The sequence below is a fragment of the Cyrtonyx montezumae genome, unplaced genomic scaffold, assembly GCF_038088225.1.
Source record: "Cyrtonyx montezumae isolate F1298 unplaced genomic scaffold, pur_monq_1.0 scaffold_3, whole genome shotgun sequence".
Classification (NCBI taxonomy): Eukaryota; Metazoa; Chordata; class Aves; order Galliformes; family Odontophoridae; genus Cyrtonyx; species Cyrtonyx montezumae.
Window position 1 is genome coordinate 137,696,156 of NW_027072034.1, and position 26,074 is coordinate 137,722,229.

The 26,074-nt window shown below is 39.6% G+C and overlaps 1 protein-coding gene across 1 annotated transcript; it reads right to left on the reverse strand.

Annotated features, from left to right (window-relative positions):
* LOC136051472 (ankyrin repeat domain-containing protein 26-like) lies at positions 1-25,861 on the reverse strand. Its single transcript, XM_065740912.1, has 26 exons — positions 25,656-25,861; positions 23,839-23,953; positions 23,427-23,600; positions 23,213-23,319; positions 22,659-22,796; positions 21,766-21,902; positions 19,358-19,391; positions 19,205-19,274; positions 16,793-16,916; positions 15,470-15,531; positions 14,329-14,431; positions 13,507-13,592; positions 11,101-11,855; positions 10,586-10,595; positions 10,192-10,426; positions 9,342-9,477; positions 8,689-8,722; positions 8,343-8,481; positions 7,226-7,439; positions 5,057-5,240; positions 3,824-3,970; positions 3,186-3,232; positions 3,073-3,082; positions 1,744-1,896; positions 881-1,162; positions 1-237 (listed from the first exon to the last, which is right to left on the reverse strand). The coding sequence occupies exons 1-26, from the start codon at positions 25,859-25,861 to the stop codon at positions 1-3; spliced, it is 3,939 nt and encodes a 1,312-aa protein (XP_065596984.1).
* Positions 25,862-26,074: the final 213 nt, after the last annotated feature.

The following is a 26,074-nucleotide window of genomic DNA, read 5'->3' on the forward strand; positions in this document are numbered from 1 at the left end:
TTATTTCAGCTTATTTCCTAGGTATTTTCTAGCTTTCATTTCTTCCATGTACCTTTCTTTGTATCTTTCTGCTTCTGCCTTTGTGGATTCTTGTTGAAAAACATTGTCTTGTTGAGTGTTCTTTATTCTGTCCAACTCATATTCGAGACTTTCAATTCTGTGCTTTAGTTGGTTTGTCAGTGAGGCATGATGACTGGCTCTAATTTCTTCTAAACGGTCCTGGAAGTCTGCCTGGGCCTGAAGCAGATAACACAATTTCAAGCACTGCAAAGAAAAAGTGAACTATCTTTCCCCCCCCAGGGCACAGTTTTACACAGCTGAGGCAACTGTACCTACTCACTACCATCAGGAAATCAAGGCAGAAGCCCAGAACCAACACATTACATAACTGTTTTCATCTAAACAGAGATCTGCTCTTAGCAATATTACTTAGCCTTCTTTTAGAAGCTGCTCTGATATCTCTGTAGGACGGGGCACACAAAAAGGATTCTACAAAGAAATGATGAGAATTGCCCTCCCCACTCTTCCTGCCCCATGGTAACTTCAGTGACTCATTCCCTGAGCATTTTATCCTGTACAGTGACCTGTATCTATGGCCAAACCATCTCTAGGTTGCAATATTCCCGTGCTGATGAGCAGCAATATCAAGATCACCAGTCTGCAATACCCTTTAAGAACTGCAAAACAGACGTCTGTCACAGGAATGCTATTATGTTGGAAACCTACAGGCACGCTGCACACACAAAAGCACGTTCACCCAACAATTTTTCATTCTCCTGTACAGGAAAGACACACGCACAGCACTAAGCATCAAATAAAAAAATGAAAAATATATATATGCTTAATAAAAATGACAGACAGACTCAAGAAATTCATTTACCTGCAAAAAAACATTGACTTCTTGTAGTTTTTGTCTGACTTCTTGTGCGGCTCGTTCATCTATCTCTTTCTTATACTGTTCTATTTGGATGAGATTCACCGTATTAGTCTCCAAATGATGTCTGAGTTTTGCCACTTCTTCCTTAAGCTGGCGTTTGTTCTTCTCCAGTTTTTCATGGCTCTCATGCAGAGTATACAGCGCTTCTTTCAAACCCTGGTTTTGTGCTTCCAGATGGATGCATTTTTTAGACTCTAACTCCAGCTTCTGAGAAAGTTCAGTAACCTACAGACAGTAATAAAATGAACTCAGAGGGGTGTAAAATTATTCTTTAAAAATTCTTAAAGGGGAATACCATCAGGACTGGAACTGTCATCTGCTGACTCAGTACTTTGAAGCCAAAGGAAAGTCAAGCTCATCTTTTAAAGGAAGAACAGCTTTTAAACTGTTGCCAATAGGATTCCTCAAGTTCCAGCCTTCCTCAGCTCTTCTGCAGCAAGTATTCCAAATTCTGCACCAAATTCCAAATACAAATACCAAACTAGCAGAATTTAACTTGTGGGAATAGGCTGAAAGGTGCTAGGGCTGCTCTTCTGCTCAATGGAAATCAATGTCCCCTACTTGCAAAAGAAAATAGTTGTTTGTTTGGTTTTTTTTTCATGATTCCAATAACTCTTTTCTTGCACTACAAAGGAAGGAGGCCAGCTGGCAAAGATTTCAATGGCTTCATGAATTATGACGGGGTATCACTGCTAACCTCTTAACCTCTCTGCTACTCACATTCAGAACATAATTTTTCTCTTCTACACCAGAAACGGGGAAAAACACCCTCGGATTTATAGGTATGAGTTACAGTTTATCTGTACCTTGTTTTTCACCCTGTCCAATCCCTTTTGCAAGCGCAAATTGTCTTCCTCAAGATCACTGCGGTACCGTGTAGTAACTTCAAGTGATGCTTCTGACATAGACTGCTTCTTAAGAGCTTCAGCAAGCTCCTGCTGCAGCTGTCTGACCGTACACTGAAGAAACAGAAGAACAGGAGGAAATGCATGACATATCACTTTACTTCTTTAAACTGTCTAGATTATATAATTCAGTCTTCAGAGTGAATTGAAAGGTAAGAAATTTTGTCTCCACCAGCAGGCACTTGCACACAGTAACCTTTATCACACAAGCACACTGCCATCATGTATTTTTTTTCCCCTAAGAAAACACAAAGAACTCTGCTGCAATGTTTGACTGCAGATGTAACTCCAATGATCAAAGGTGTGACCTTATATTAGACCATTCATTGTGCTTTTCTTTCACTATGCAGGCATAATTAAATCCACATGTGTTCCTGAATCTCCTCTGAAGCTTTAAGAAGATGCTGAATCACATCCTCTTAGAGCCTTCTTACTGAGTTCACTGTGGATTAATACATTCTTTATCTAGGATCTTCAAAAAGAGGGAGGAAGAATATAAAGCAATTCACAAGTTAAGACAACTGACAACTCTCTAAGAGTTATTTCCCTATGTTACCTTTAAAAATAAACAAAAATAAGGCGTCTATCTGACAGAAGAGTAATTTCAGCGCACTACTCAAATCGTTGGGGGACACAAACTTTATTATCAAGGTATCTAAAAACTGAATGTGATCATTTCCTATTCTCTAGAAAGGAAAGAAAGATTAACCAAAATGGTTAAGCCAACTTCTTAATCATTACCCTACCTGGAATCGAGAATACTTTACTTCTAAGAACATTCATAACGTATTCTCGCATTACCCCACAGCTGTATAACTGCTCACAATCACAGAATTGCAGGCATTGGAAGGGACTTCAAGAGATCATCTGAGTCCAACCCCTTTGCTGAAGAAGGTACAAGGAATTCCTTGCTCCTACCATCCCTGTTATGCTCCAGTCTTTCTCATTTTCTGTAATCTACATGCAGATATGGGAGCCATACTTGTTTCTTGCACATTCAAGACACCAAGTATGCTAGTAATCTGCATGGCAGCACATTTCATATTCATGCACTCTATCAGTTTTCGGGAGGAGATTTACTTAGTTCCTAATTAGTCTTTCTTCTGTCTGGCTAAACAGATTTTTGCAGAATCATAAAGAATGAACACATTTACATAAGTCTACACATCAGAAAATACGTAAGACTTCAATCAGTGTCTGAAATCAACTTCTTGGAGGATTGGCACATGCCTCAGAACTCCTAAAACGCACACATAAATTAATAACGGCATAACACTAACACTTCAATTTTCTATCATCTTAAGAAGAAGTGGTTTTTTGTACAACAAAAATGATTTTTAAACTGATTTTTGTACAACAGATCCTTTTCTCTTTCACTGGTGTCAGATTCCTGAGTGATAAAGGACATGAATAAATAGTCACTTGTGGTTTAACCTGGCAGGCAGCCAGGCACCACACAGTCATTTGCTCACTCCTCACCACTAAGTGGGATGAGGGAGAGATCTGGAAACAAAATTGAACTCATGGGTTGAGATAAAAATAATCAATACAGGCAAATGATGAAAAAAAATGGAAACAAAAATGTGGTGGTAGTATAATAATCAATTCAAAACCCAAGCAATGGGATCACAAACAGCCTCAACCAAGTTCTTTCCTAGTTAATCCCAAAATATCTGTGTGTTTCACAACTAAAAACCTTAAAAATGATGGTAACAACTACACAATGAAGAACAGCAGATAGCTTAAGAAACTGGGTAAACAGCATCTTATTTTCCAGTGGCTTCCTACTTCCACATGCAATTCAGGTATATATGGGATTGATGCTGCTATCCAGAGTTTTTTAAAGAAAGCAGTAACAAAACCAGGTCATAGTGATAAACTGTAGATAATCCACCAACAGGCACAAAGAGTTATTTTTCTTATGACTTTAGAATGAGCACAGTGAAATATAATCACATGCATTAGAAATGGAACTGCTTACCTCTGAATTTTTTTCCATAGTCTTCCTTGACTGTACTTCCAGATCCTTCTGCCTCTGCAGGTGGCTGTTCAAAATTCCTTCTTGTAGGGCTCTAGCACTCTTTTCCTGAGTGAGCTGCATCTGTATTTCATCACGCTCTTCTTCAGTCTACAGCAATATAATGAAACTTGTGAATCCTGAGCAAAATCACAATTAGCAATACCTTCCTGTTTCATTCTTTGCATTCTTACGTTCTATTAATTCTAATAAGAGCTGTTTATCATAAAATCATAGAACGGCCTGAACATCAATCTTCCATGTTTGCAAATAAACATGTTTAAGCACTGCATGTTAACTGGTTAAGCACTGGAATAGGCTCCTCCGGGAGGTGGTTGAGTCACCATCCCGGAATGTGTTTAAAACCCATCTGGATGTGGTGCTCAGGGACATGATTTAGCAGTGGGTTGTTAGAGTTAGGGTAGTATGGTTTGGTTGCTGTTGGACTTGATGATCTTGGAGGTCTTTTCCAACCTGTTGCAAAAAATTAGCGCTCTAAAGTTTTATACTTAACGAATCACACTCTGTAACAAAAGAAAAAGGTAAAACTACCTTTCTTGGAAATGTACAGAGTTTAAGCAGAAACCCAAGTTATCTTTCTAACATACTATATATACACACTGAAAATAGAGATGTACACTTATATGCTTACAGGCAAAGATCTGCCTGTAAGAACAGCATAAAGCCAACAAGTAACATTTCCAAAAGCACACTAATTCCATTAACTATATGCTACTGCAAGGGCTTAAGCCTACATCTGTAACTCAGTGCTAACATTTAGAAATGCTTCAGAACATGTCATTATATTTTCAGTTTACCAAAAGCTAGCAATACTGCTGTACAAATTGAGCTGTACGAGATTCACGAAGACTACTAATGAGGTGAGACCCAGAAGAGGACTGGCCAACTGAACAAACAGACCAGGAGGCAAACTAATGCAAACCACACTGCCATTACATTCAGGCAAACTGAAAGAGGTGATGCTAACTATTTATTGCTCCTGCCAGAACAGTGTGGCCACTGAAGATCCCTAAGGACCATTTTCATGTGCTCTTACTATGTTTGTAATATGTCCTCAAAATGTACCAAGATAATTACCTAATGCCTGTTGCACAAACAAGGTACATTTTCAGTGGACATCCCAGAATACAGTATCAATTAGTATCAAGAAACAGAAAAACTGAATGTTTAATATACCTGCTTCAAGAGTTTTCTCAGCGATATTAACTCTGTTTCTAAATTCCTTGCATGCAATTCAAGTTGTTGTTTCTTCTCTGTCTCTCTATAATACTGATCTTCTTTCTTCCTCAGTTGTTCTTTCATTGTTTCATTTTGCATTTCAGCTTTAAGCCTCCTTTCCTCTTCTTGTTTCAAAGAAAATCTGGGATTTTAAAGAGAATATTTGAGGAATTAAAGCACGGACAAAAAAGTAAATATGCCACATTATGAGCTCGCAGAAACAAACTGTAAAAATGCCACATCTTTTCAAATGCAATATTTTTGCTGTAATTTTAAACTTTTAAAATCCAATTTCAACCCATTAGTGGTGGAAGACATTTTGTACGTGAGCTGTACAAGACTGACAAATAAGCCATTAAGTGACGTATAAAATTCATCATGTGTTTTCCAGTTTATGTAGGCAGATATGAAGAATGTACACTTCTAAAATTTCTAAAAAAAACCCCCAAAACTTCACATTACAGGTGCACACTTCATTCAAAATTAGCTCACTGTCTCACCAGATCAAAATACCATAAACTTTTAGTATCAAAATAAACTGCTCTTAATGTAGTGATCATCATCTACATAGTGAGAACTCATGGAGACTGAAAGTAGTGCTAACAAAAGAGCACATCACTTAACCTAAGACAGATCCAAAAACTTTTAAGCAAGCCTCCTCTAAGACTACAACAACTGTTCACCACGTGTAGAGTAACCTTTTTATTTTTATTTTAAAAGAGTAAGGACAGTATTCCAAAAACAGATTTAGAAATGTTAAGCTCAGAATGATTGAAAAGCACAGTTCTAAAAGTCATTGGATCTACATGTAGGAGGAATATCAGCAACTTGATTTTCAATCTGATAAAAAAAGCCTTGGAGAATGTGAGGCTTTATTTTTTTTAATAACTGAAACCATCAGCAGTTTGATTGGTTAAAACTGTTCACTGATGTGGTTAAAACTGTTCACTGCGTGTCCACAGTAAGTAAACAAGAAAGTATGTTCGTATTTGGTAGTTATTTTGAATATTTTTCCAATATCTTTGTCAACAAATAAGAAAGCAACTATGAACATAAAGAGGTGCCCCAAAAAATCCGCTTTACTAAGTCTGGAAAATGAATCTGCTTCATTAGTAGTGACCACTAATAAATAGCTCAAAAGATTGGCTGTAACATTAGGATTTAAATGGCTTATAATTATTGCTTTAATTTCTCAAAAAGTACAGCTTTTACAAATGTGTAGCTAATAGTTTTGAGATTTCATATAGAAAAAAAATTAATTCCTTGCAATTTATAGATGTTTGGGAATTTTGAAAAACATTCAGAATCAAATCCAGGCCAAATTAGGAACTGCTCTGTCTTACTCATAATCCCCTTCCAGACACTGGGAGACTTCTGACACACCTCCTCGACTTCTTCTCACAGAGAGAAGTGCTCCATGCTCTGTGATCGGCCTAGAATGCCTCCGCTGCACTCACACGTGCTGATTATGATCTCATGTATGGAGAGTCCAAAAGTTGGACTCGGTGCAGCAAAAAAGACCAACAAGAGCTATCACTCCCCTCAGCTTCTTGACGCTCTGCTCCTCTTAACAGAAGCCAGGATACTCTCGGCCTACAGGGCTGTGAGATCATTCTGCTTTTGTGGCACTTAAATCTGCCAAAGCCCCCAGGGCCTTCTCAGCAAAGCAGTTCACAAACCCGAGCATTTCCCTGGCTATCCTCACAAGGGATCCCTCCATCCCATGTGCAGGGCTTGGAATTCGTTCTTGATGTATTTTGTATAATGCCTGCTGGCCACTCCCCTGAAATAGTGTAAACAGTAATTATAAACCATCTGCATCTAGCAGATGAGGACAAGGGAATGATCTCAAATTTGACCTTCAGTCAAACACACCCACTAAACTGCTTCAATTGGCAGTCTGTGGAGTTGCCACAGTTCCTAATCTTATTTAAAAACGGAAGGTACAAAGACAAAATCTGTGAAGCGCGACTCTTAAAAATACTTGTACTTCCCTATCCATAGAGGTACTTCAGAGATACATGGATGTAGCACTAGGGGACATGGCACGTTGTTGGTGGCTAGACCGTCAGCATCTTCTAAAACGTGATCAGGATAACACACATGATCAAATACAAGATTGCATACTTAAGGCTTTGGATGTCACTTTTGAATTCAACTTCTTGGTGAGCCAACATGGATTTCAAATCTTTAGTCTCTTCTGCTATTAATTGCAACTCCTCTTTTTCATTTTCCAATTTCCAGGCTTTGCTCTGGACAGCTGTATGGTGGTTTTTTTCACGACCTATCATCTGTTCATATTCAAGGAGTATGTTTTGAATTTTCAGCGGCACAGCAGAACCTATATGGAGGAAAAAAATACACGAGATTGCACGTACAATCTATTTAATTCATTGCTGTACTGGGGCTAGGTGGCAAGGTTTTCAGCAAGTCTCTGTAAGACAGACAGAGAAGACCGTGCCAAATACAGACGAGTCCAACAGACCCACTGCAGGACACAGTTTAGCCTATCAGCCAAGCTCATGGTACCTCCCAGAAAGCATGTATATGAAAGGGCAAAAAATACCACATAGACAGAGAAGGAGGAAAAAAAAAAAGCGTAAATAATAGCAGTGGTAACGTAAAGGTAAGATGAAGGAGAGAGAGGAAGGAGGATGCACTCCAGGTGTGGAAGCAGATTCCTAATCAACCTGTGGAGAGGACCATAATGGAGCAGGTGTTTTCCTGCAGCCCGCACTACAGCCTGTAGAGGGACTTATGCTAGAGCAGGGGAAAAGCATGAAGAGGCTGAAGGAGCAAAATTAAGTGTGTGAAAGTGGTGGGTGGAAGGTGTTTCATTTATTTCTTTTTATCGTTCCCACTACCAAATTTAATTGGCAAACAATGAAATCAATTTTCCCCAAGTGGAGCCTGTTTTGCCCATGACAGCAATTAGTGATGGCCCTGCCTTTATGTCAGTTCTTGAACTTTTTAAATTCTATTTTCACCTCCTGTCCTGCTGAAGAATAGAAGTGAGAGGGCAGGTAATCCATATGTGCATTTTGAATTATTAGAAAAGATTAAGAAAATTAGTGCTGCTTATATTTATATCAAGCTATGTGTATACATGCAAGCATATTTGATTATATATATTTTTTTTTTGGCAAAGATATTTTGGGGAGCAATTTTCATGACTTACTAAGAGGTACCAGCAGGAAAAAAGAGAGGAACTTGTAACAGAAAACAAAGTGATTTAGAAGTTTACCTGCATAAACCGCACTAAGCTGTTCTAACAGCAACATAGCTTTTTTGCAGTTTGAAGTTGTCCACTCAGCATCCCATGTAGTTGTGTCAGAGGACTGTGTTAAATCAAGGTCATCAGTAACAGCCACCTGTGTGCTGACCTACGGACAATACAGTGTGGTAAGTATACAACACTATATTATTGCAGATCATTATAAATGCAAGAACAATTCATCCTCTCACTCAGAGATTTGGCTAAAACAGTACAAAGTTGCATACTAGCAGAAATCGTTTGCATCTTGAACTTGATGTAAAAGCTATTACCCTTTAAGTGATTAAAAGCTGATAAAAACGTAATTTTACAGTACCTTTTTCTTCTTGCTCCCTGTTCTTGTTGCACGTCTGGAAAACAGAAAGACACTTCAGTACTGGAATGCTTATACTGCATTACAAACAATAACTGAAATTGCTCTGAAAACTTAGTTTCAGAAGAAAATTAAACTACAGTTTAATAACAAAACTTTTTTACATGTAGTCAAAAGACAAAAAAAAAAAAAAGAAACAACAAAAACACCTCTTTATGTGTACTGAATGGCTATGTTTTCTGCATGGTATTAGGAATTATAGAACAGTTCAGGTTGAAAGGGACCTTAAAGGTCATTAGGTCCACGTGGGGAAAGGGAGCCTAAAGGAGACTATCTTGCACCCAGTCCAATTGTGTCCTGAAGATCTCCAATCACAGGAAATTCTATCATGTCACTGGGAAGACTGTTCCAGGAATTGACTGTTCTCCTTCAAAAACATCTTTTATACCAAGATGATACTTCTCCCAGTGCAGCCTGTACCCACTGTACCTTGTTTTCTCCACATGGCTCACATCCAGCTCGCCAACCACCTGTACCCCCAGGTCTTGTTTGGCATAGAACAATCCCTATGCATTCAGTTTATAAATCTTACCTTTCGTTTTCAGGCCAATTTTTGTAATTATTAAATTATTTATAATATTCCTTATATTTAGTACCTTTCTTCATCTTGAGATGTTTCACTGACAGTGCTATCATCCATTAATCCTTGAATCTTCTGCTTAGCCTTCTTCTTTGAAGACTGCCTTTTCTTCTTCTTTTTCTTCTTCCTTTTTGCATTCAGAACAGATTTACAGCATTGAACAGAAAGAAAAAAAATCACCAATTGCGTACATTACATAAAAAAAGAAACACTCTAGGAAAAAAAACAACACAACAAAGACAAGACTAAAGATGTCTGCGATAAAACACAGACTTGATTCCCAAGATCTTGGAAAACATTCAAGCTGTAACGCTTCTCTGTCCAAATCAGGGGATGCACATAGAGCACAGATTTTCCTCAAGAAGACACAGATAAAAAAATCCTGCCTAGAGTTATGCAAAAGCATCTGTGTCTTCTTCAAACTTTTTAGACCTGTTTGGTAATATTATCTTTCCCTTTTTCCTGACAAAGGGGATCTGAGTTTAATGAAAACAAGTACACGAGGAACACTAGCATCTCCTAGAAAAGGGAGAAAATAAATTAAGTTTCTGCTTTTCTGTTCTGAGTGGCTATTTATTAGGAAAATAGCTTCTTCTCAATCTCCAGCTAAGATTCTGAAGACCCCATTAGTGTCCGTTTTAAGGAAGAAATTCACAAGATCTCTATCTCCTCCAGTGAAATAAAATTGAACGTCCAATGTGCACTCAGTTCTTAGAAAAACATATTTTTAAAAGCTTGAGAATCATGGGACAACTCGGCATAGCTTTCACTGAGGAAAGTGCTTCAAACACAAGACCAGAAAAACCCTGAAGCTAGAACCCCTAAATATTACAAATAAAAATTACAGATTATTTTATTAGTTTACCTTTTTAGTGGCATTTCTGTTAATTTTAATCTCTCTTCAGATGAAGAATTCTCTGTGTGCATTTCTTCTTCTATCGTTTTTTCACTCTCAGTTTTTTCTTCATTCTTCCTTAGAGCAAGCTTTTCTTTCACTGGTTGACTGGTAATATCGCCTGCTGGTGTACTGAATTTATCAAGATCTTGTTTCTCCATTGTTTGCATTTTGAAATGTTTCTGCTTCCCTTCTTCCTTCTCAACCTACGAAGAGAAAGTTAAGCTTCATGTATTTTTTTGTTCCTAAAGGCGATAAAAACTGTATGTAAGACCAAAGAATCTAAGGCTGACTTCTGAAATAATGAAAAATAAAACAAAAAACAAAAAATTGCTCCACAAAATGTATGAAGTCATTGAAAATACTCTGATTTCACTCATGATTTAAAGTATCACAAAAAAACACAGCCCTTAGGACAGAAACAATAAGTCATGACTGATGGATAAGGAATTAGATGGACTACACACCATTACTTGTAGAAACACAAAATAAAGAGCGCATGTATGACGGAGCACTTCCTTAATGACGAGGAAAAAGAAACCCCAAACTCACAAGCAGAAAGTTTCACAGCAATCAGGAGTTTTAGTGAAAGGCAATGAAGGCACACCATGCACAAATCACAGCAAACGAAGAGATTAGTCAAGACCCTGTTCAGAAGCTATTTTCATTCCTTGACTGAGAATCAAAATTGGTGTACTTGTATGCATTTCTTTTTATAGCAATGAGGTGATCACTACTTACACTGGAACTGACTGCCACCTATTGTTAAACTGAAACACTACATTTTGTTTTCCCCACAACGTAATTAGAAGGTTTTGAGAAAAGTACCACTCTAGTCTCTAGTTTTTTATTTCCATTCCTCCCATTTCCTTGATTTCACTAAGGCAGTCTCTGGAAATCCTTGTCAAATTTCCTCTCTCTTATCAAACCAAGTGTACTTTCATCATTTGTGGAAATCCGTCTTATTTTAGGAGGAATATTAGAAATGCCATCCAAAATATTTGTTTCTAGACAATGTCTCGGGGAATATTCAGGACTTACCTCTACATTCCTACTAATCCCATTCTCATTCTCTTCCATTTCCTCTCCTTTTGCTAGAGGTACTTCTGTATTATCTGTGCACTTAGCACAGTCTTCTTCGTCTGCACTCCAGATATTGTCCATGTTTGCATTTAAATTACTGTGATCAGGAAGGACGGCACAATTTGAAATGACAATTTCCAATTTGGGTTCTTCTAGGTCTGCGTTAAGTTTCGTATCTCCAAATTCACCTTTACTTCCTAACTTATTACTTGATTCTGTCACCCAAGATGAAACACAAAAATTCTCCAGTTCTTCCTTAAAGTCATCTTCTGCCACTTCTGCCGCAAGGGACGTAGATTTTTCAGATTCGTCAATTTCACCAAAACGCTGCTTCAGCTCTGCTGTAACCTTTTTAAAAATTGCTTTCAATTCCATTTTCTCATTTTCAACCCACATTCTTTCATATCTTTCTTCCCACGATTTTAGCTTGTCAGCACTGTGGGATTCCTTGTTTTTTGCTAGGGCTTCCTGAGGAGAAATTTCTGCTCTGTCAGTCTGCTTTTCATGTGCTGTCCTTTCTACCAAGTTGGTAGTTTCTAAAATGCATTTAACCTTAAATAAGCAGATAGAGACAGACAAATCACCAAGAAAAAGGAAATTACGGTTAAGCCAAGTGATGATGTTGCAGACTTATCTGATCATGCCACAAAAATAAAAACACCACCTTATTTATTTATTTATTTATTTTAAGAAGGAAATAGAAGGATGTAGTTTAGAAACAATGGTTTTTCTTCCTTTAGATTTCTCTGATCACGAGCATTGCTTTTACCAGTTATAGAGAGAAGGCAGGCTAAAAGGACTTTATGTTTTAGTACACTACTTAAGAAAACAAAACAACAACAACAAAAAAAACAATCAAACAGAAACCAACAAAACTATCAACAACAATGTAGAACACAACTGCCTTAAATTCCCCATCCTCCATCACTTTCTACTATCTGGCACTCTACAACGCCCTGCGAGCTGTGTTAACACAGTGTGAGTGATTAACAAGCTTTTTACTACCCACCACAAGGAGAACTGGCTACATTACAATCATTTGTGCTCCCCGGAGTCAGAATTATTAAATTCCATTCCAAGCTTCCAAGAAAAATATTTACTAGGAAAGCCTGTTGGTTCCTGCCCTCAGCCCAAAAATCAAAAAGCATAACGTCTACCAAAGCTGTACCACGCCTCAAACCCACCAACTGCATCCTCTCTGCAGTCTCCTCGTAGCTCTGACTTCACACTCTATTCCTCAATGGTGCTGACTGCTCATATCACGTGTCACAGTCCCTGCAACATGCTCCTTGGTTTGTGTTCCCTTCAGAATTAGGCCTGCAGCCTTGGTGTCCCAAGGGGCCAAGACCATTGATCTTCTCACACTGGTTATACAGGCCCTTTTCTCCCTCCACATCCTAACTCTGCAAAAATCTTTCACAATGGAGAGGAGCATCTCAGTCAGCCAACGCTTGTACCAGCCATTCTGCTCCCAGGCTCCACTCTTTTTGCACGTCTACTACCTTCTTTCAGTACTTAAGTTCTGTTCTCTACCTCTTGAAATTCACATCCCTCTTCCACGGTGCCTGGGCATGTGGTTGAAAATACTTGCTCCACTGTCCCTTGAGGTATTACAGAAGACTCTAGACACTCACTGGAGATCCCTACCCCGTCCTGTCCTGTATGCCCAATACAAACGGAATGCCTGCTTTATATTCCTCCATAATGGCCTCCAAAAATTATTTTCAAACACTTTTTAACTTGATCACACAAGGCTACCTTTTGCAGAAGCAGAGAAAGCATTGACAGATCATCATATTTCAGGTTTTTGCTTGATCTTTCTCTTACAAAGAGGAAAATATGGCATATTTTATCAAAGAAACAATCAGATAATAGAAAAATCTTGCTCCCAATTGAATACATATTTTGGATAGGAAAAAAAAAATCACAACTGCACTGTTTCTCAGCTCTGCACACAAAGAAAAACACTGCAGTGTTTAAGCAAACCAGCTGGAAACATATCAGGACGATGTCAAGTATCCATCGCAGCAGCAAGCATTTTACACAACTCTAAGAAGATAGTATCTAACTTCAGATGATAAAATCCTCACGTACAAGACTCTCTTTTCAGAACTATTTACTGAGAGGTAAGCTTTCTTTTACCTAAATGCATAACACAGTTCACTAATTCAGACTATAACTCATAATATCTGTTTTCACATACCTGCTCCCCACAGCTTTCAATGGCATCCTTGACAATCTCTTCTTCAGATGATGATGGCGCATGAAAGACAGAATCGGAGCACTCATCTACAGTGAAGAAATCACATTTTTGTAATGAACATGACTTATTACAACTTACTACAACAACAAAAAAACATCAAGATTTGATTTTAGTTCACTTGGTGGTCAAGTAACACAGATGTACCATAGAAAGATCACCATAATCACCTCTTCCCCCTTTCCATACTGATTTCAAACTTAACTTAGCTGAATCATATGAAGCAGACTTTCAAGACAATTGAAAAGCTGATTTAGAGCTCCCAGAAGCTTGCAAAGATCTGGTTCCAGCCTACTAAGCTAAAATTGGATTAGCCTTTTCAGTTATGTCGCTGTACCCATGTTATAAGCTGGACTGCCAAATCATTTTTAAAAAGAGACAAGTTTTATTCCGATAACAAAACTTTCCTGCTCTCTCATGCTCAATCAGGATGGTCATAAGGTAAATGCCACAAGCTGCAGGCAGAAACCCTCAGCAACAAAACCTGAATTTATCCTCAAGTTTAACTCAACCAGACACCACTCTTACCACGTTGAGCAGCAAATTAAAGCAAAAAAAAAACATACATGTCCAGACAACACACACAACACACGCGAGAACTTCCAGGCCAGCAAGAGCAGTGTTAACTGGTGTTAATTAACAAGAGCCCAGCATTTCTTCACTGCTAAAGCACACACCCAGAACACAACAGGGCTCCTATGGAAAACACTAGAAAAAGTTCACTTGTCTATAAACACAGACAAATCCAATCTATGAGAAAGTTACCATTGTTGTGCTCCCCTGAATTATTCAGCAAGCATGCTCCATGTTCATCTGCAGCTGGGAGCAACACACCAGGTGATACTTTTCTCAGGCTTTCGGAATCCGACTGTACAATGTAAAACACATGCATGAGAATTGGTACAAACTTGTTTTTTCTGTAATGTAATTTAATCTTCAATCTTTAATTTAATCTTTGTATCAAAGGTTTTTGTATCTCTAATAAAAGGGAAAAAACATCCTCACGTCTCATCTGAACTATTCTCTCATGTTGATCAAGCTTGGCAAACCAGACAGCCACAAAAGAAATTAACATGGGAAATCAAGATGTTGATAATAAACAAGGAGCTTATGCTCGAGGGGCTTGTACCCCACAGTGGTGAGAGAATGCACCAATCACTCCATTGCAAAAAGAAAACAAGTGTGATTTGTGTTGATTAAAGGCTATTAAAGGCTAACAAGGCAAAGCTAACAGAGATTAAGGCTACCTTGAAAATCTTAGTCTTGTATTTTAAGAAAGGGGTGGGGGATGAGTTTGTTTTTCCTCACAAAAAAGCAAAAACAACAACAAAAGAACAACCAAGAGGAGGGCTAGCTACAGACCCTGCTCACTTTTGTCTTGTTACTTATCTCAGACAGAACGGATAAAAACAGCCAACACACTCGGTATTTGTCGAACACTTTTGAAAAATGGATTAAGTGTATCTACAAAAGATAGAAGTTCTATACAGAAAAATCTAAATGTCTGTGCTGCTCACTCGGGAGACAACCATTTAATTCCAACTGCATTGGCAGAATAGAGCTGGACAGTGAGAAAAACAATCCTCACACAAGCTCCCCTGAGCAGCTAACAAGTTTTTATGTGCAGTAAACCATGCTGTATCAACATCATGCTAGAAAACCAACTCCAAAGCCAGTAGCTAGGAGGCCCACGTAAGCAGTTTGACCTAACTTTGTCCCACCACTAACTGAACACACAATCTACCGTGTAAGAACTTCAAAGACCCCCAGTTACAGACATAGAGCAGCAACAACACGAGGTAAACAAGCCTCATCAGGGGCAGGGCTCAATTCAAAGGGAAGCTCTCAAGTAGCTCTCATCTGACTCTCCCCTACACTGGGGAGATACACATTTCACAGGAAGTACCTCAGAATCCAAGGGAGACTCAGACTCTTGCTCTTTTTCTGCTCCTACTGCTGGCAGGGCACCTACAAAGGATGGACAAAGAGAGACATTGAGAGTTCACTGCACCCCACTTTTATCACCCATCAGTCAAACCCAGGATCTGAAAGAAGAGTAACGGTTCTACAGCAGAGGACAAACCAACCAAGAAATGAGTTATATTCATGGGTATCTTCACACCCAGTCACATCACAGTGTTCCTCTACTCCTCTTATCTCTTTTACAACAAAAGATGCCTGAGGATGACAGCTGATATGGCCATATTCCTCACATTTGGATAATGTTCAGGAAAACACTCCAGCATGCTGCAGTCTCAGCAAAAACAGAGCTCGAGTCATCTTCCCTCTAGCCTACCTCCAGCATTTGGCATTTATGATCACTTCCCGGTGTACAGGACATGCCATACAAGCATGATGCAAAAAACTGTCACACTAAGAGGAAGCTGCCGCCACACACAGCTCCTTGTTAAATGCTATCAAGCAAGTCCTCCCCTGACTAAGATTCCAAGAAGGTAGATACTTAAGGACTGCCATTTAAAAATGGAGTAGGAGCTCACCGTTCCAGTACTTAGCCCACACAACTGCAAGCATTTTTCAGTTTAGCAATTACCAGTCTAGTCTCTTCTCTGCCAGCAGAGCATAATGTTGAGTGTCACTACCAAACTCCTGGCCAGAACAGACCACCTTCATTTCTCTGTTTTAAGCTACATCTTTATGTTAAATAAACTCAGGATTCATTCACACAGAAATGCATGGAACATTTGCAGGAAAGAGGCAGAGAGTAGTGATGGTCTCCACTCTGGGAAACTATAATTGTTAATTCCAGCCCGGGTGCTGACTACTTATCGTTTGCCAAATGCTTGCTTAGGGGAAAATGCGCAAAGACAGAAGAGCACGTACCTCGAGTGCTTCTGCCAGACCCTCTGTGCAGCATCTGACCAATAGATAGCTACACATGCTCTGAAAACATATACTGCTGCCGCAAGCTCTGCTCTGGAGACAGACTATGGAAACGGTATCTTCCCCTGCTCTGAGACCCTGAGGGGAGTACCAAAGTACCCATACTCTCAGCTGCTCAAGCACACAGAGGAGTAGCACTGGAGGGACCTTCTACATCTTAAAACTGAACAAGATGAAGCACCTCTTCAAATCACCTCTACCCCTGCTGGCTAGGGTTCACTGGTAACAGCAGCATTTATCATCTTTGAGGATAATGACCATTTTAATTCCTTAATGGAGCAACTATACTTATAGAGGAATAATCGGGATCAGTATTTAATTAACTCACTTCTCACATGAGCAGCATCTTGGACTTGACGGGTATTACTACAAACAGAGTTTTCCACACCCATAAGAACTGCAGTAAGCAGCTCTTCACCAGTGTCTTCCTTCTCCTGTTTTGACTTTTCTTCCTGAAAGAGATTGACCAAAACAGTTGGAAAGGACAGAAACAAATATGTTCTTCACCATTCATCAACAACTTGGAAAACACTTTTCACGAGTAAGACTAAAATGAAGCAAAGCTCAACTAAGTTTCTAAAGGCCTTCAATTACATGAATCTGTATGATTAAACAGCAATGCCTCATGCTGTAAACTTCATCCCTGGTTAGGCAAAGCCCTGAAGCACTTCCTTGTGGCAGCCTAATTCCAGCTTCACTTATATTACTCAGGACCACAGTTTCCAGAAAAAATGAACTTCTTCATCTTTGTCCTTGTAATCACATATTAAAAATATTGAAAATGATGTCTGATACTATTCTTATGTATAAGAAATGTCTTTGGCTACGAGTAAGATATTTTTAGTATCAAAATAGGAAAGTATGCATACATGGCAAAGTATTAACAGGAACACTGTTTACTGTTGCTTATCTGTATTGCCCTTAATAAACCCTTGCACTTGAATCATCGCAGTACACTTACTTTTGTGCTCGAGGTAAATGCTGCCCTTGTATTTAGACACAAGTTTTCACTTCCTTGTTTCAGCACTTCATGGAATTTATTATCTACTTGTTTACACTGCTCTTCTTCAGCATCTTCATCATCCATGACAGGAAAAAGGAGTATGAATCAAATGAGTTATACAAATAGCAACAGGCATTTTACCCATTTAAAACACAGGAGAGGACTCCTCTGGGACAGTATGGACAAGAAGCCAGGTAAGGGCAGGGTGGGGGAAATACTTATCACAGACAAAAGATTAGGAGGGGACTCAGTATCTTCATTTTCATTATCTGACTTATTTTACCCTGAAATGACTATTTGTTCTGTTCTCATAATACTACCTTCTTCGTTTACTATAGCCAAGTGGAAAAAAAACCCAACAAAAAACAACCACACAAAATGAAATTACTTAGCAAGCTTTCATTTGTATGTCATTCTATCATGAAGTCTTTTCCAAATAACTTACTATTATTCTGGAACTTTGGGGAAACATTCATTAACACTGCCAAGTTTGGCTTCTGTGGCTTCTGCAAATGAAAATACATTTTAAAATAATTATTTGATCTATTTTTTATTAGCTTGTTTGTTTTTAAACAAATCTTTTACCTACATCAAATCTTGAACAGTAAATAAAAGGCTGACTCCTTTTGAAAGTACTTATATGCTTTCTAGATCCTTCAATTTTAATTACACAAACATTCTTCATGTATACAAGTCAGTGACTATTTTACTTCAAAACTATCTGTAGGTGCATAACAATCCAAAGAAAAATGTTTTGTTTTTTTTTTTTTTACACATAAGTAAAATACATCTACACTTGGGATTGCAGTCTGGTTGCTTACTTGTATGTGAACACAACTCACGTAACTTAAGTGTTCCTTAAGCTTGAAGCATAAATAGGTTATATTTAAACTCCACTCAGTGACAGATCTGTAAATTTCAAAACAACGCTTGAAATATGCATCACTTCAATTTAAATCAATGTAAGCAAATGGAATGATGTTTAAAGTACACATGCTTCCATCTCCAGCATTGCAGAGTGTGTTGAACTACCAAATCCTAATCATTGCAGAATCCCAGTGCAACTGACTACATACTCCAGACATCACTGAAAAAAACGTCAATCCTTCAGAACATCAATAAGAACAGTAGGAGTGAGCAGATGTAGCTTATAAAAAGAGTAAAATCAAAGTATCCAAAACCAAAGAAAATAATGCAGCGTGAGATTATGTACAAGCACGGAATGTCATCCCACAGAGAAAGGAAAAAAGAAAAAAATCCTTATTTGAGCAGCTCAAGCATTAAGCACTCAAGGAACCTAGTGAGAAAGAAAAGAGAACCAGGTGATGAACAGTTTGACTAGATTTTGATAAATAAATATTCTTTTTGATTATCAGTTAGCATTCTACCATGTAAACTAGGGGAAACCATACCAAAGTTTGAAAGAGAACAAAATAGGTTATTAACTTACCAACCCCTAAAGTCTGCAAATCTGACTCAATGAACAGCTACAAAAATCTGTTTTTTTATCTTGGTATCTACTGCGTTTTTGCCCCAGACCATAAATCTACTGCATGTTCTGCCAAAGGTACATCTCTTTTTGGAAAAACTCAGAGCTGAAGAAAGGTTGACAGACGAGAGACTCCTTTTAAGGAGAAAAAAATGAATTGTCTGGAAAAGCAGTTTACTGCAATCTAATAGAGAACTGCCTTAAAATAACTTACTTGACATAGCCATTTTCCTACAAAGGCACTGTACCTTGGGGGTAAAATCCAGTTCTTCTTCGTCAGAAGTATGCCGACGGTCATTATCGTCCTCTTTTTCAGAACTTCTTAGAAAACAAAGCAAAATAAATACTGGTTCTCTCAAATCATTTCTCAAGTAAGTGTTTGGTATTTTTAGAAGTCTCACCTTATTGAACCTCCTCCGGAAATGTCATCTATTGCTGTTCAAATATAAATGGAAAAGTGGAAATTAGATTTTGCATAGTAAAAATTAATCAGTACCAACACTGAACACGGAAAAACGGTTCATAATAGTATGGAAGCTGGAGTGGCCAATTCAATAAAAACACCACGAAGGAAAGCATCTACAAAACAGTGCTTTTTCAAACTATATTGTAAAAATAAAATGATAAAAACAGAGATAAAATGAGAGATATTTGCATTTTATTTGCTGCTCTTCCAAGCTATGGATTATTCTGAAAAATGTAAAGAAAATCAAAAAGCATACTTGAGAGCTAAAGGCTGTCCTTAGATAGAAGAATCACCAGCAGTTCTCCACAGTGAATCATCGAAGGATATACAAGAGACAAAAGGAGCATTACCCGGGCATGCTATACTACACTGCAAGTTTTCATCAGTCCAGTGGAGGTAGTAATTCACACCTAAGATCATACGGTAAGTCGCGTCAGAAGGGATCTCCAGAAGTCTATCAGCCAACTACTTAAAGCCAGCTCAGCTTTCAGGTCAGGAAAAGTTGGTTAGGGCTTTATTCAGTGTAGTCTTGAAAACCTCCAAGAAGAGAAATGGTCCAACCTCTCTCTTTTGCCATCCTTATCATGGCAACACTTTTCATTTCCAGTTAGAAACTTTCTTGCTACCATTTCCACGTGGCTCTTGCACTTCCACCTCCTGCCAGGTATCACAGGGAAGCACCCGGCTTTGTCTTTTGATCCGCATTAGAAGCCACTGTTAGGACCTTTCAAAGCTCCCTCTTCTTCAGGCTGAGTAAGCCCATTTTCTCAGCCCCCTCTCACGGGGCAAATACTCCTTCACAAAAATGATGGCTCCCTAGAGAATTAGCTCACTGCTGAACCATCAACCTCTGGGGCATTCAAGGTTCAAGGCATCCACAGCCTCACTGGGCAACCTGGACCAGCGTCTCACCACCCTCACAGTAAACAATTCCATCCTAATATTTAGTCTACCTTCTACTCAGAATAAGAATCCTTCATATTGTAAAGTGATCCAGGCCTGTCAGCCCTTACTGTGGAGAAAAAGAGAAACTATCTACATGCACAGAAGGTAGCAACTGAGTGGGTTTGGGATGAAAACAGGATTTTGATGATTAAACCAACTGTATCAAGCCCCACCGAAGAGCAAGCAAACAAATCTGCAAAACCAACCTACGAGAAACTTTTCCAACCATTGTCGATTTCAAAGCAACTGCTCCTAAGTCAAAGACAACATCACTTGGGTCTAAAATCTATTATATCTGTGAAGAGTCTGGGAAGAAAAAATATGCCGTGTATTCTTTGTTTATACTTCCCAACGCCTTACAATAATAATAATAAATGATGAGCAAGTGTAATAGATAATGAATTGTGTTTGAAATAATTCTGACACAAAGCCCTTAAAATAAGGAATAAATAAAATCTCCTATGTGAGGGGGGCCTGAAATGTAAATGGCAAGGTAAACATTTCCTTTATACTAAAACAGTGGTTTTCTAAGATTCCTTTGGGGCAATATGAGCATATAAACGCTGCCTGGATTTTAAAGGAGTTCCCTTCCTTTAATTACAAAGCAACGAGGCAAGGCTATAGTATTTCTGGATCACAAAGTCCTGTGGTCTTCCTTAAATAAAACCGATTGGAGCTGAAGAAAAGCATCACTTTTATCATAAACCAAACCATGTCCAAAAAAATGCAGTACACACAAACACTGTACCATTGTTGCTGATGAAGTTACCTGTCCAAGACAATTTTTGTTAATGTCTCCACAGCACAAAAACAACTGTAATTGAAGGTGAGAAGTTATGTGACTTTCTACAAGGAGCTTAGTATGGGTGAAACTATCACAATTAAAACAAAGTGACAGAAATCCTGTGGAACTCAACAAAACATGCATCTTCTTGCAAGTCATCTGCTGCTTCACTGCTACAAAAGATAAAACAATTCAGGACAAAACTACAGCTGTTGCAATCTGATCTTCTGAGCAAGGATCTGAAAGAGCATCTCTAAGTAAAACTGCACACCTGAATGAACAAGGTCACTCTAACCTAGTTTGTTCCCCGTCTTCCCTTCTCCTCCTTGCCAAAAAGAAAACTCAAATAAAGGAGCAACTTGATGGGTGCTGAAGGTGACAACTGTATGAGTGGATAGATGTAATGAACACAAATCACAACTGTCCTCACAATCTGTTGAGATGCATTTCAAAGTAGCCGCAAGCAAGCACATTCATAAAACTTCTTGCAACAGTCGAACTGATGCTTCCACCAAAATCAGTACTAAGCACAGTAAACTAAAAAGATACAAACCAACCTAAGGAAGAAACCATCATGATTTTCTCATTAGCTCTACCACAGTTAAAAATCCTACCTCGGTCCATAGCAGGTGCACCCAAGGTAAAGCCAGTAGCACTAGACTTGTCAGGAGTCATAGGTACTGCGATGTCTTGGCTATCACGTGCAGAAGCTTCCCCTGTGTTCTCCCCGTCTGCCAGTTGTTTACTAAGACTATAGAAAGAGAGGAAATGCATTTGAGAAAAATAATCCCATACCTGCACACAACACTTAATGGAACAGTAAGAGCCTCCTACTATCCACTCTAGACACATCCATAGCCAAAATGATTGATATATTCAGTCAGGGTAACACAGTCTACTTATTGCCTGACTGTAACATGCTAAAGTATTCCAGACATGACCATTCTATACATGCACATCCATATCTATGAAGTTATTTACTTCTGCTTGGCACATTTTTGCAGTCCAGTTTTTACAAATACAACCACACTCTTAGGAACGAATGCCATGGGTTAAACGCTCACGCATAAGAGTAAGTAAAACTGCTCAGTAATTTAACAAAAGAAATAACAGCTAGATCTTTTCTGAAACAGAAGGTAGATGGTTACTGAGCAGGGGAAGTGAAGACGGTAATAGCAATGGTTCTGTTTGTAAACTCTTCTCAAAACATTTCAGTTTTTCAAGTTCCATCTCAATAACTGCGGGCTACAGACACTTTAATAAAGAGTGAATACTAGGCAGATATGAGCTTAGCAACAAACACATGAAATCTTCTAGAGAATTTTGAGCAGAAGCCCTCTTCAACTTTCAAATCAACACCGGACACATGAACAGTACATGTCAGAAGATGTCCCTGAATACATCTTCAAGAGGGGACTCAACACACAATTAAACCTTGGTCCTGTTATTACATAGGTCCAAATCCAACACCGATAACTGAAAACTTAGCAATAAATTTAAAGCTTACCTAGAATGTCCGTGAATAATAGCATAATCCTCAGCTGTCCATCCATTAGTGTCTTTATGGGAAAGATCAGCACCATAGCAAAGAAGAAGTTTTATCAACTTAAGCTCCCCACCAGCCGCAGCAGTCATAAGAGGGGTTCTGAAGCATCAAAAAGACAAAATATATAACTTTACTCAGACATTGTAATTATTTTAATCCCCATTTGCTCACTTTCAAAGAAAAATAAAATCACTTTATGAACAGAAGAGCTTCTACATTGACAACGCTTGAGTACAAGCTATGTGACAATCTGAAAAACCCTCTAGGGCATAAATGCAATGCTGCTGGCACGACAGCACTTTCCTGCCACAGTGGCTACTGCAACTTTTCTTGCAGTTCTCAATGCAGAAAACATGCAGTAATGCATGACACCAGCTTTCAGACCTGCTTTCACCAGTCACTCAGGGAACTTCTTCTCTGTGTGCCTTTCTGCTTCAACACTCAATCCCATACTTCTCATCAGTCCAACTTGAAGACAATTTAGGTGACCCACAGAGTTTAGATCACCTCCTCACCTTTCACCTTTATCTCGAGCGTGAACATCAGCTCCTTTTTTAAGGAGGATCGCTACCATCTCTTCATGATGTTCAGAGACAGCGAGAATAAGGGGAGTACATCCCTCCTGAGAGGACAGAAATAACTCAAGTTAAAAATCAAAAGAAACAAACGAAGAAGCTTCAATAAATGCAACTTTTTGGAAGATCTTCCCTACCGAATCTCAAAATGTACCTTATTCTTAGCATCAATATGGGCACTGTGCTCAATTAACATCCTTGCTAGAGATGTGTTAGGAGCTACAGCAGCCATGTGAAGGGCAGTGTTGCCGCTAGCATCGGCCAGGTTTGGATCAGCACCGTGCTCCAGCAGGACTGTCGCACATTTTTCTTGCTGGCATTGTACTGCCTGGAAACAACACACAAAAAAAGGTAAAATTTCCAGCAGTCATATTTCACCGTGTCACGACTACTACAACTTCTCAATCCTGGAATATAAAATCATTTTCCAAGATGAGCTATCCCACGCCAATTACAGCTTGCATGTTTCTAAACAGACTTACATAAAGAATCTGGTAAGACATCCATCTTTTAAAACACAATCAATAATTCCTACTTGCATACGGAGCATAACATGTTCTACCTACCTTCATCAGCGGTGATCTGTTATCTGTGTCAGGAAGATTGAGCTCACAGTTGTTTTCTACTAGAAACGTAACGACATCCGCATGTCCATTTGCACAAGCAAGATGCAGTGCTGTCCTGAAAATTAAATGTGTAAATTGAAACTGATAGCTAAATAAATCATTTCAGTCTGTGGTACACAAATAGGGCAAATTTAATTTCTCCATCCCAATCACCTCCCAAAATGTTAAACACAATAAAATTAAAAATCCCAAGCTCGTTCCATTACGAGTAACAGAAGTTGTACACCCAAAGCCTGAGGAGGGCTAGGAAAGACCTTCCATAGCATCTGCTGAATGAGACAACATTTTCTCCACTGGAAAACTGAACTTTCACAAAGATTCCTGTGTCAAGGCACTGGCTGCTGCCTTTGACAGAAAGTTGCTTGTGGTACAGTAAGGGAGACTAAAGCTTGGGAATCTGAGAGCTGTGGTGGCATGTAAAATTCTAGGTTCTCCCAGGATCATTCACGCAGCAGACTCATATCATAGATGCAGGAGATGGGTTTTATAGGAAAAATATTCATGCACTAGCTTGGTTATTACTGCAACCAGTTTGGTGCAAAAGTGTTCTACATCTGACAACGTCTGGCAGAGCAGATGGCAGAACACTGGTATCCTGACTAAAACAAATAATACCTGACCTTCCTGGTGCTTACAGCTATGATATAAATGCGATATCACAGAGGAAGTCCCCTTCTGAGAGGGAAAGCTGTGTTTCCAATACGCATGAGAAAATTAAACTTCTTTTCTTCAGGTTAAAGACAGAAAGAAAGGGGCTTTTTCAAACTGCTAAGGGTCTGACGACAACTACTCAGTGTGCTTGTATCCAAAGCTGCAGTCATCCCAACAGTACCTGCAGGAGTTTCACCGAATCACAGAACTGTAGGAGCTGGAAGAGACCTCTTTGAGTCCAACCCCCTGCCAAAGCAGCTCCCTAGCCTAGGTTGCACATGTGGGTGTCCAGGTGGGTTTTGAACGTCTCCAGAGAAGGAGACTCCACCGCCTCTCTGTGCAGCCTGTGCCAGTGCTCCGGCACTGCACTGCGAAGAATATCCCACACACATTTGCGCAGAACTTCCTATGCTTCAGTTTGTGGCCATTACCCCTATTCCTATCACCACACACTGCAGAGAAGAGTACAGCCTCATCCCTTTGCCTCCCATTCCTTAGATACTTATAGACATGGCTCAGATCCCCCCTGAATCTTCTTTTATGAAGGCTGAACAGATGCATTTTCCCCCCTAAAAACACAGGGCAAGGCAGCACAAACAGAAGGCACAGTTCCTCCTGCATGGGACACCTGCTCCAGCAGAGCAGCAGATGAGCTAGAAAGCAGTCAGCATCTTTCTCCCTCCAAGGTCACGTGAAATCCTGCAACTCGTCAAGAATTTATAGGGAGTGTTTTTCTTTTTCACACAATCATTAAAGGTTGGAAAAGGCCTCCAAGATATCCAGTCCACCTGTCCACCTATCACCAACGCTGCGCATTAAACCATGTCCGTTAGTATCACTCCTACACATTTCTTAGGGACGGTGACTTCACCGCCCCCCTGGTCAGCACGTGCCAGTGCACAACCGCTCTTCTGAACAAAAAGTTGACTTCAACATCCAACCTGAACCTCCCCTGGCACAATCTGAGGCCGTTCCCTCCCGCCCTAACAGATCCCATCACAGGCAGGCTGATGAGCCTCCTCCACAAGATCAGTTCCTCCAAGGCAGATCACCCAAAAGCTCCTTGCTACAGCCGCGCCCGTCCCATCCCGTCCCGCCGCCCTCACCGCTGCTCCTTGTCGCGTCCATCGATGCTGTACTTCTTCAGCGCCTGCCGCACCTGGACCAGCACTCCTGCAGCGGCTGCTCGGTGCAGCTTGCTCAGCTCCTTCGGCCGGAGCTCGTACGCACCGGTGGGGCACGGAGAAGTGGCACTGCAGGACGGCGGCGACTCCCGTTTCTTCTTCTTTCTGAAGTTGAATATCTTCTTCATGTTGTCTCAGGAGGCTACCGGGACAAGGAGCCCGGAGCACAACACGAAACCCTGGTGCACGAACATCAACCCGCAGCCAAATGAGCGGTTGGTCGTCCGGGCGACCCTTGATCCCCATGGAGACGCTGTGAGCACAAAATAGAGGCGGGAGGCGGAGCTACGCAGTGCCAGTGGGCACGCGCCCACAGATAGCAGGAGAGTATGTGCATGCGC

Bases quoted from the DNA above. Each gene is read 5' to 3' on its own strand.
- LOC136051472 (XM_065740912.1), bottom strand. From the start codon at position 25,861: ATGAAGAAGATATTCAACTTCAGAAAGAAGAAGAAACGGGAGTCGCCG. The intron at 23,954-25,655 runs GTGAGGGCGGCG...TTTAATTTTCAG, and splicing joins GGACGCGACAAGGAGCAGCG to GACAGCACTGCATCTTGCTT. The intron at 16,917-19,204 runs GTACAGTGCCTT...AATCTCTTTCAG, and splicing joins AACTGGATTTTACCCCCAAG to GAAGAAAAGTCAAAACAGGA.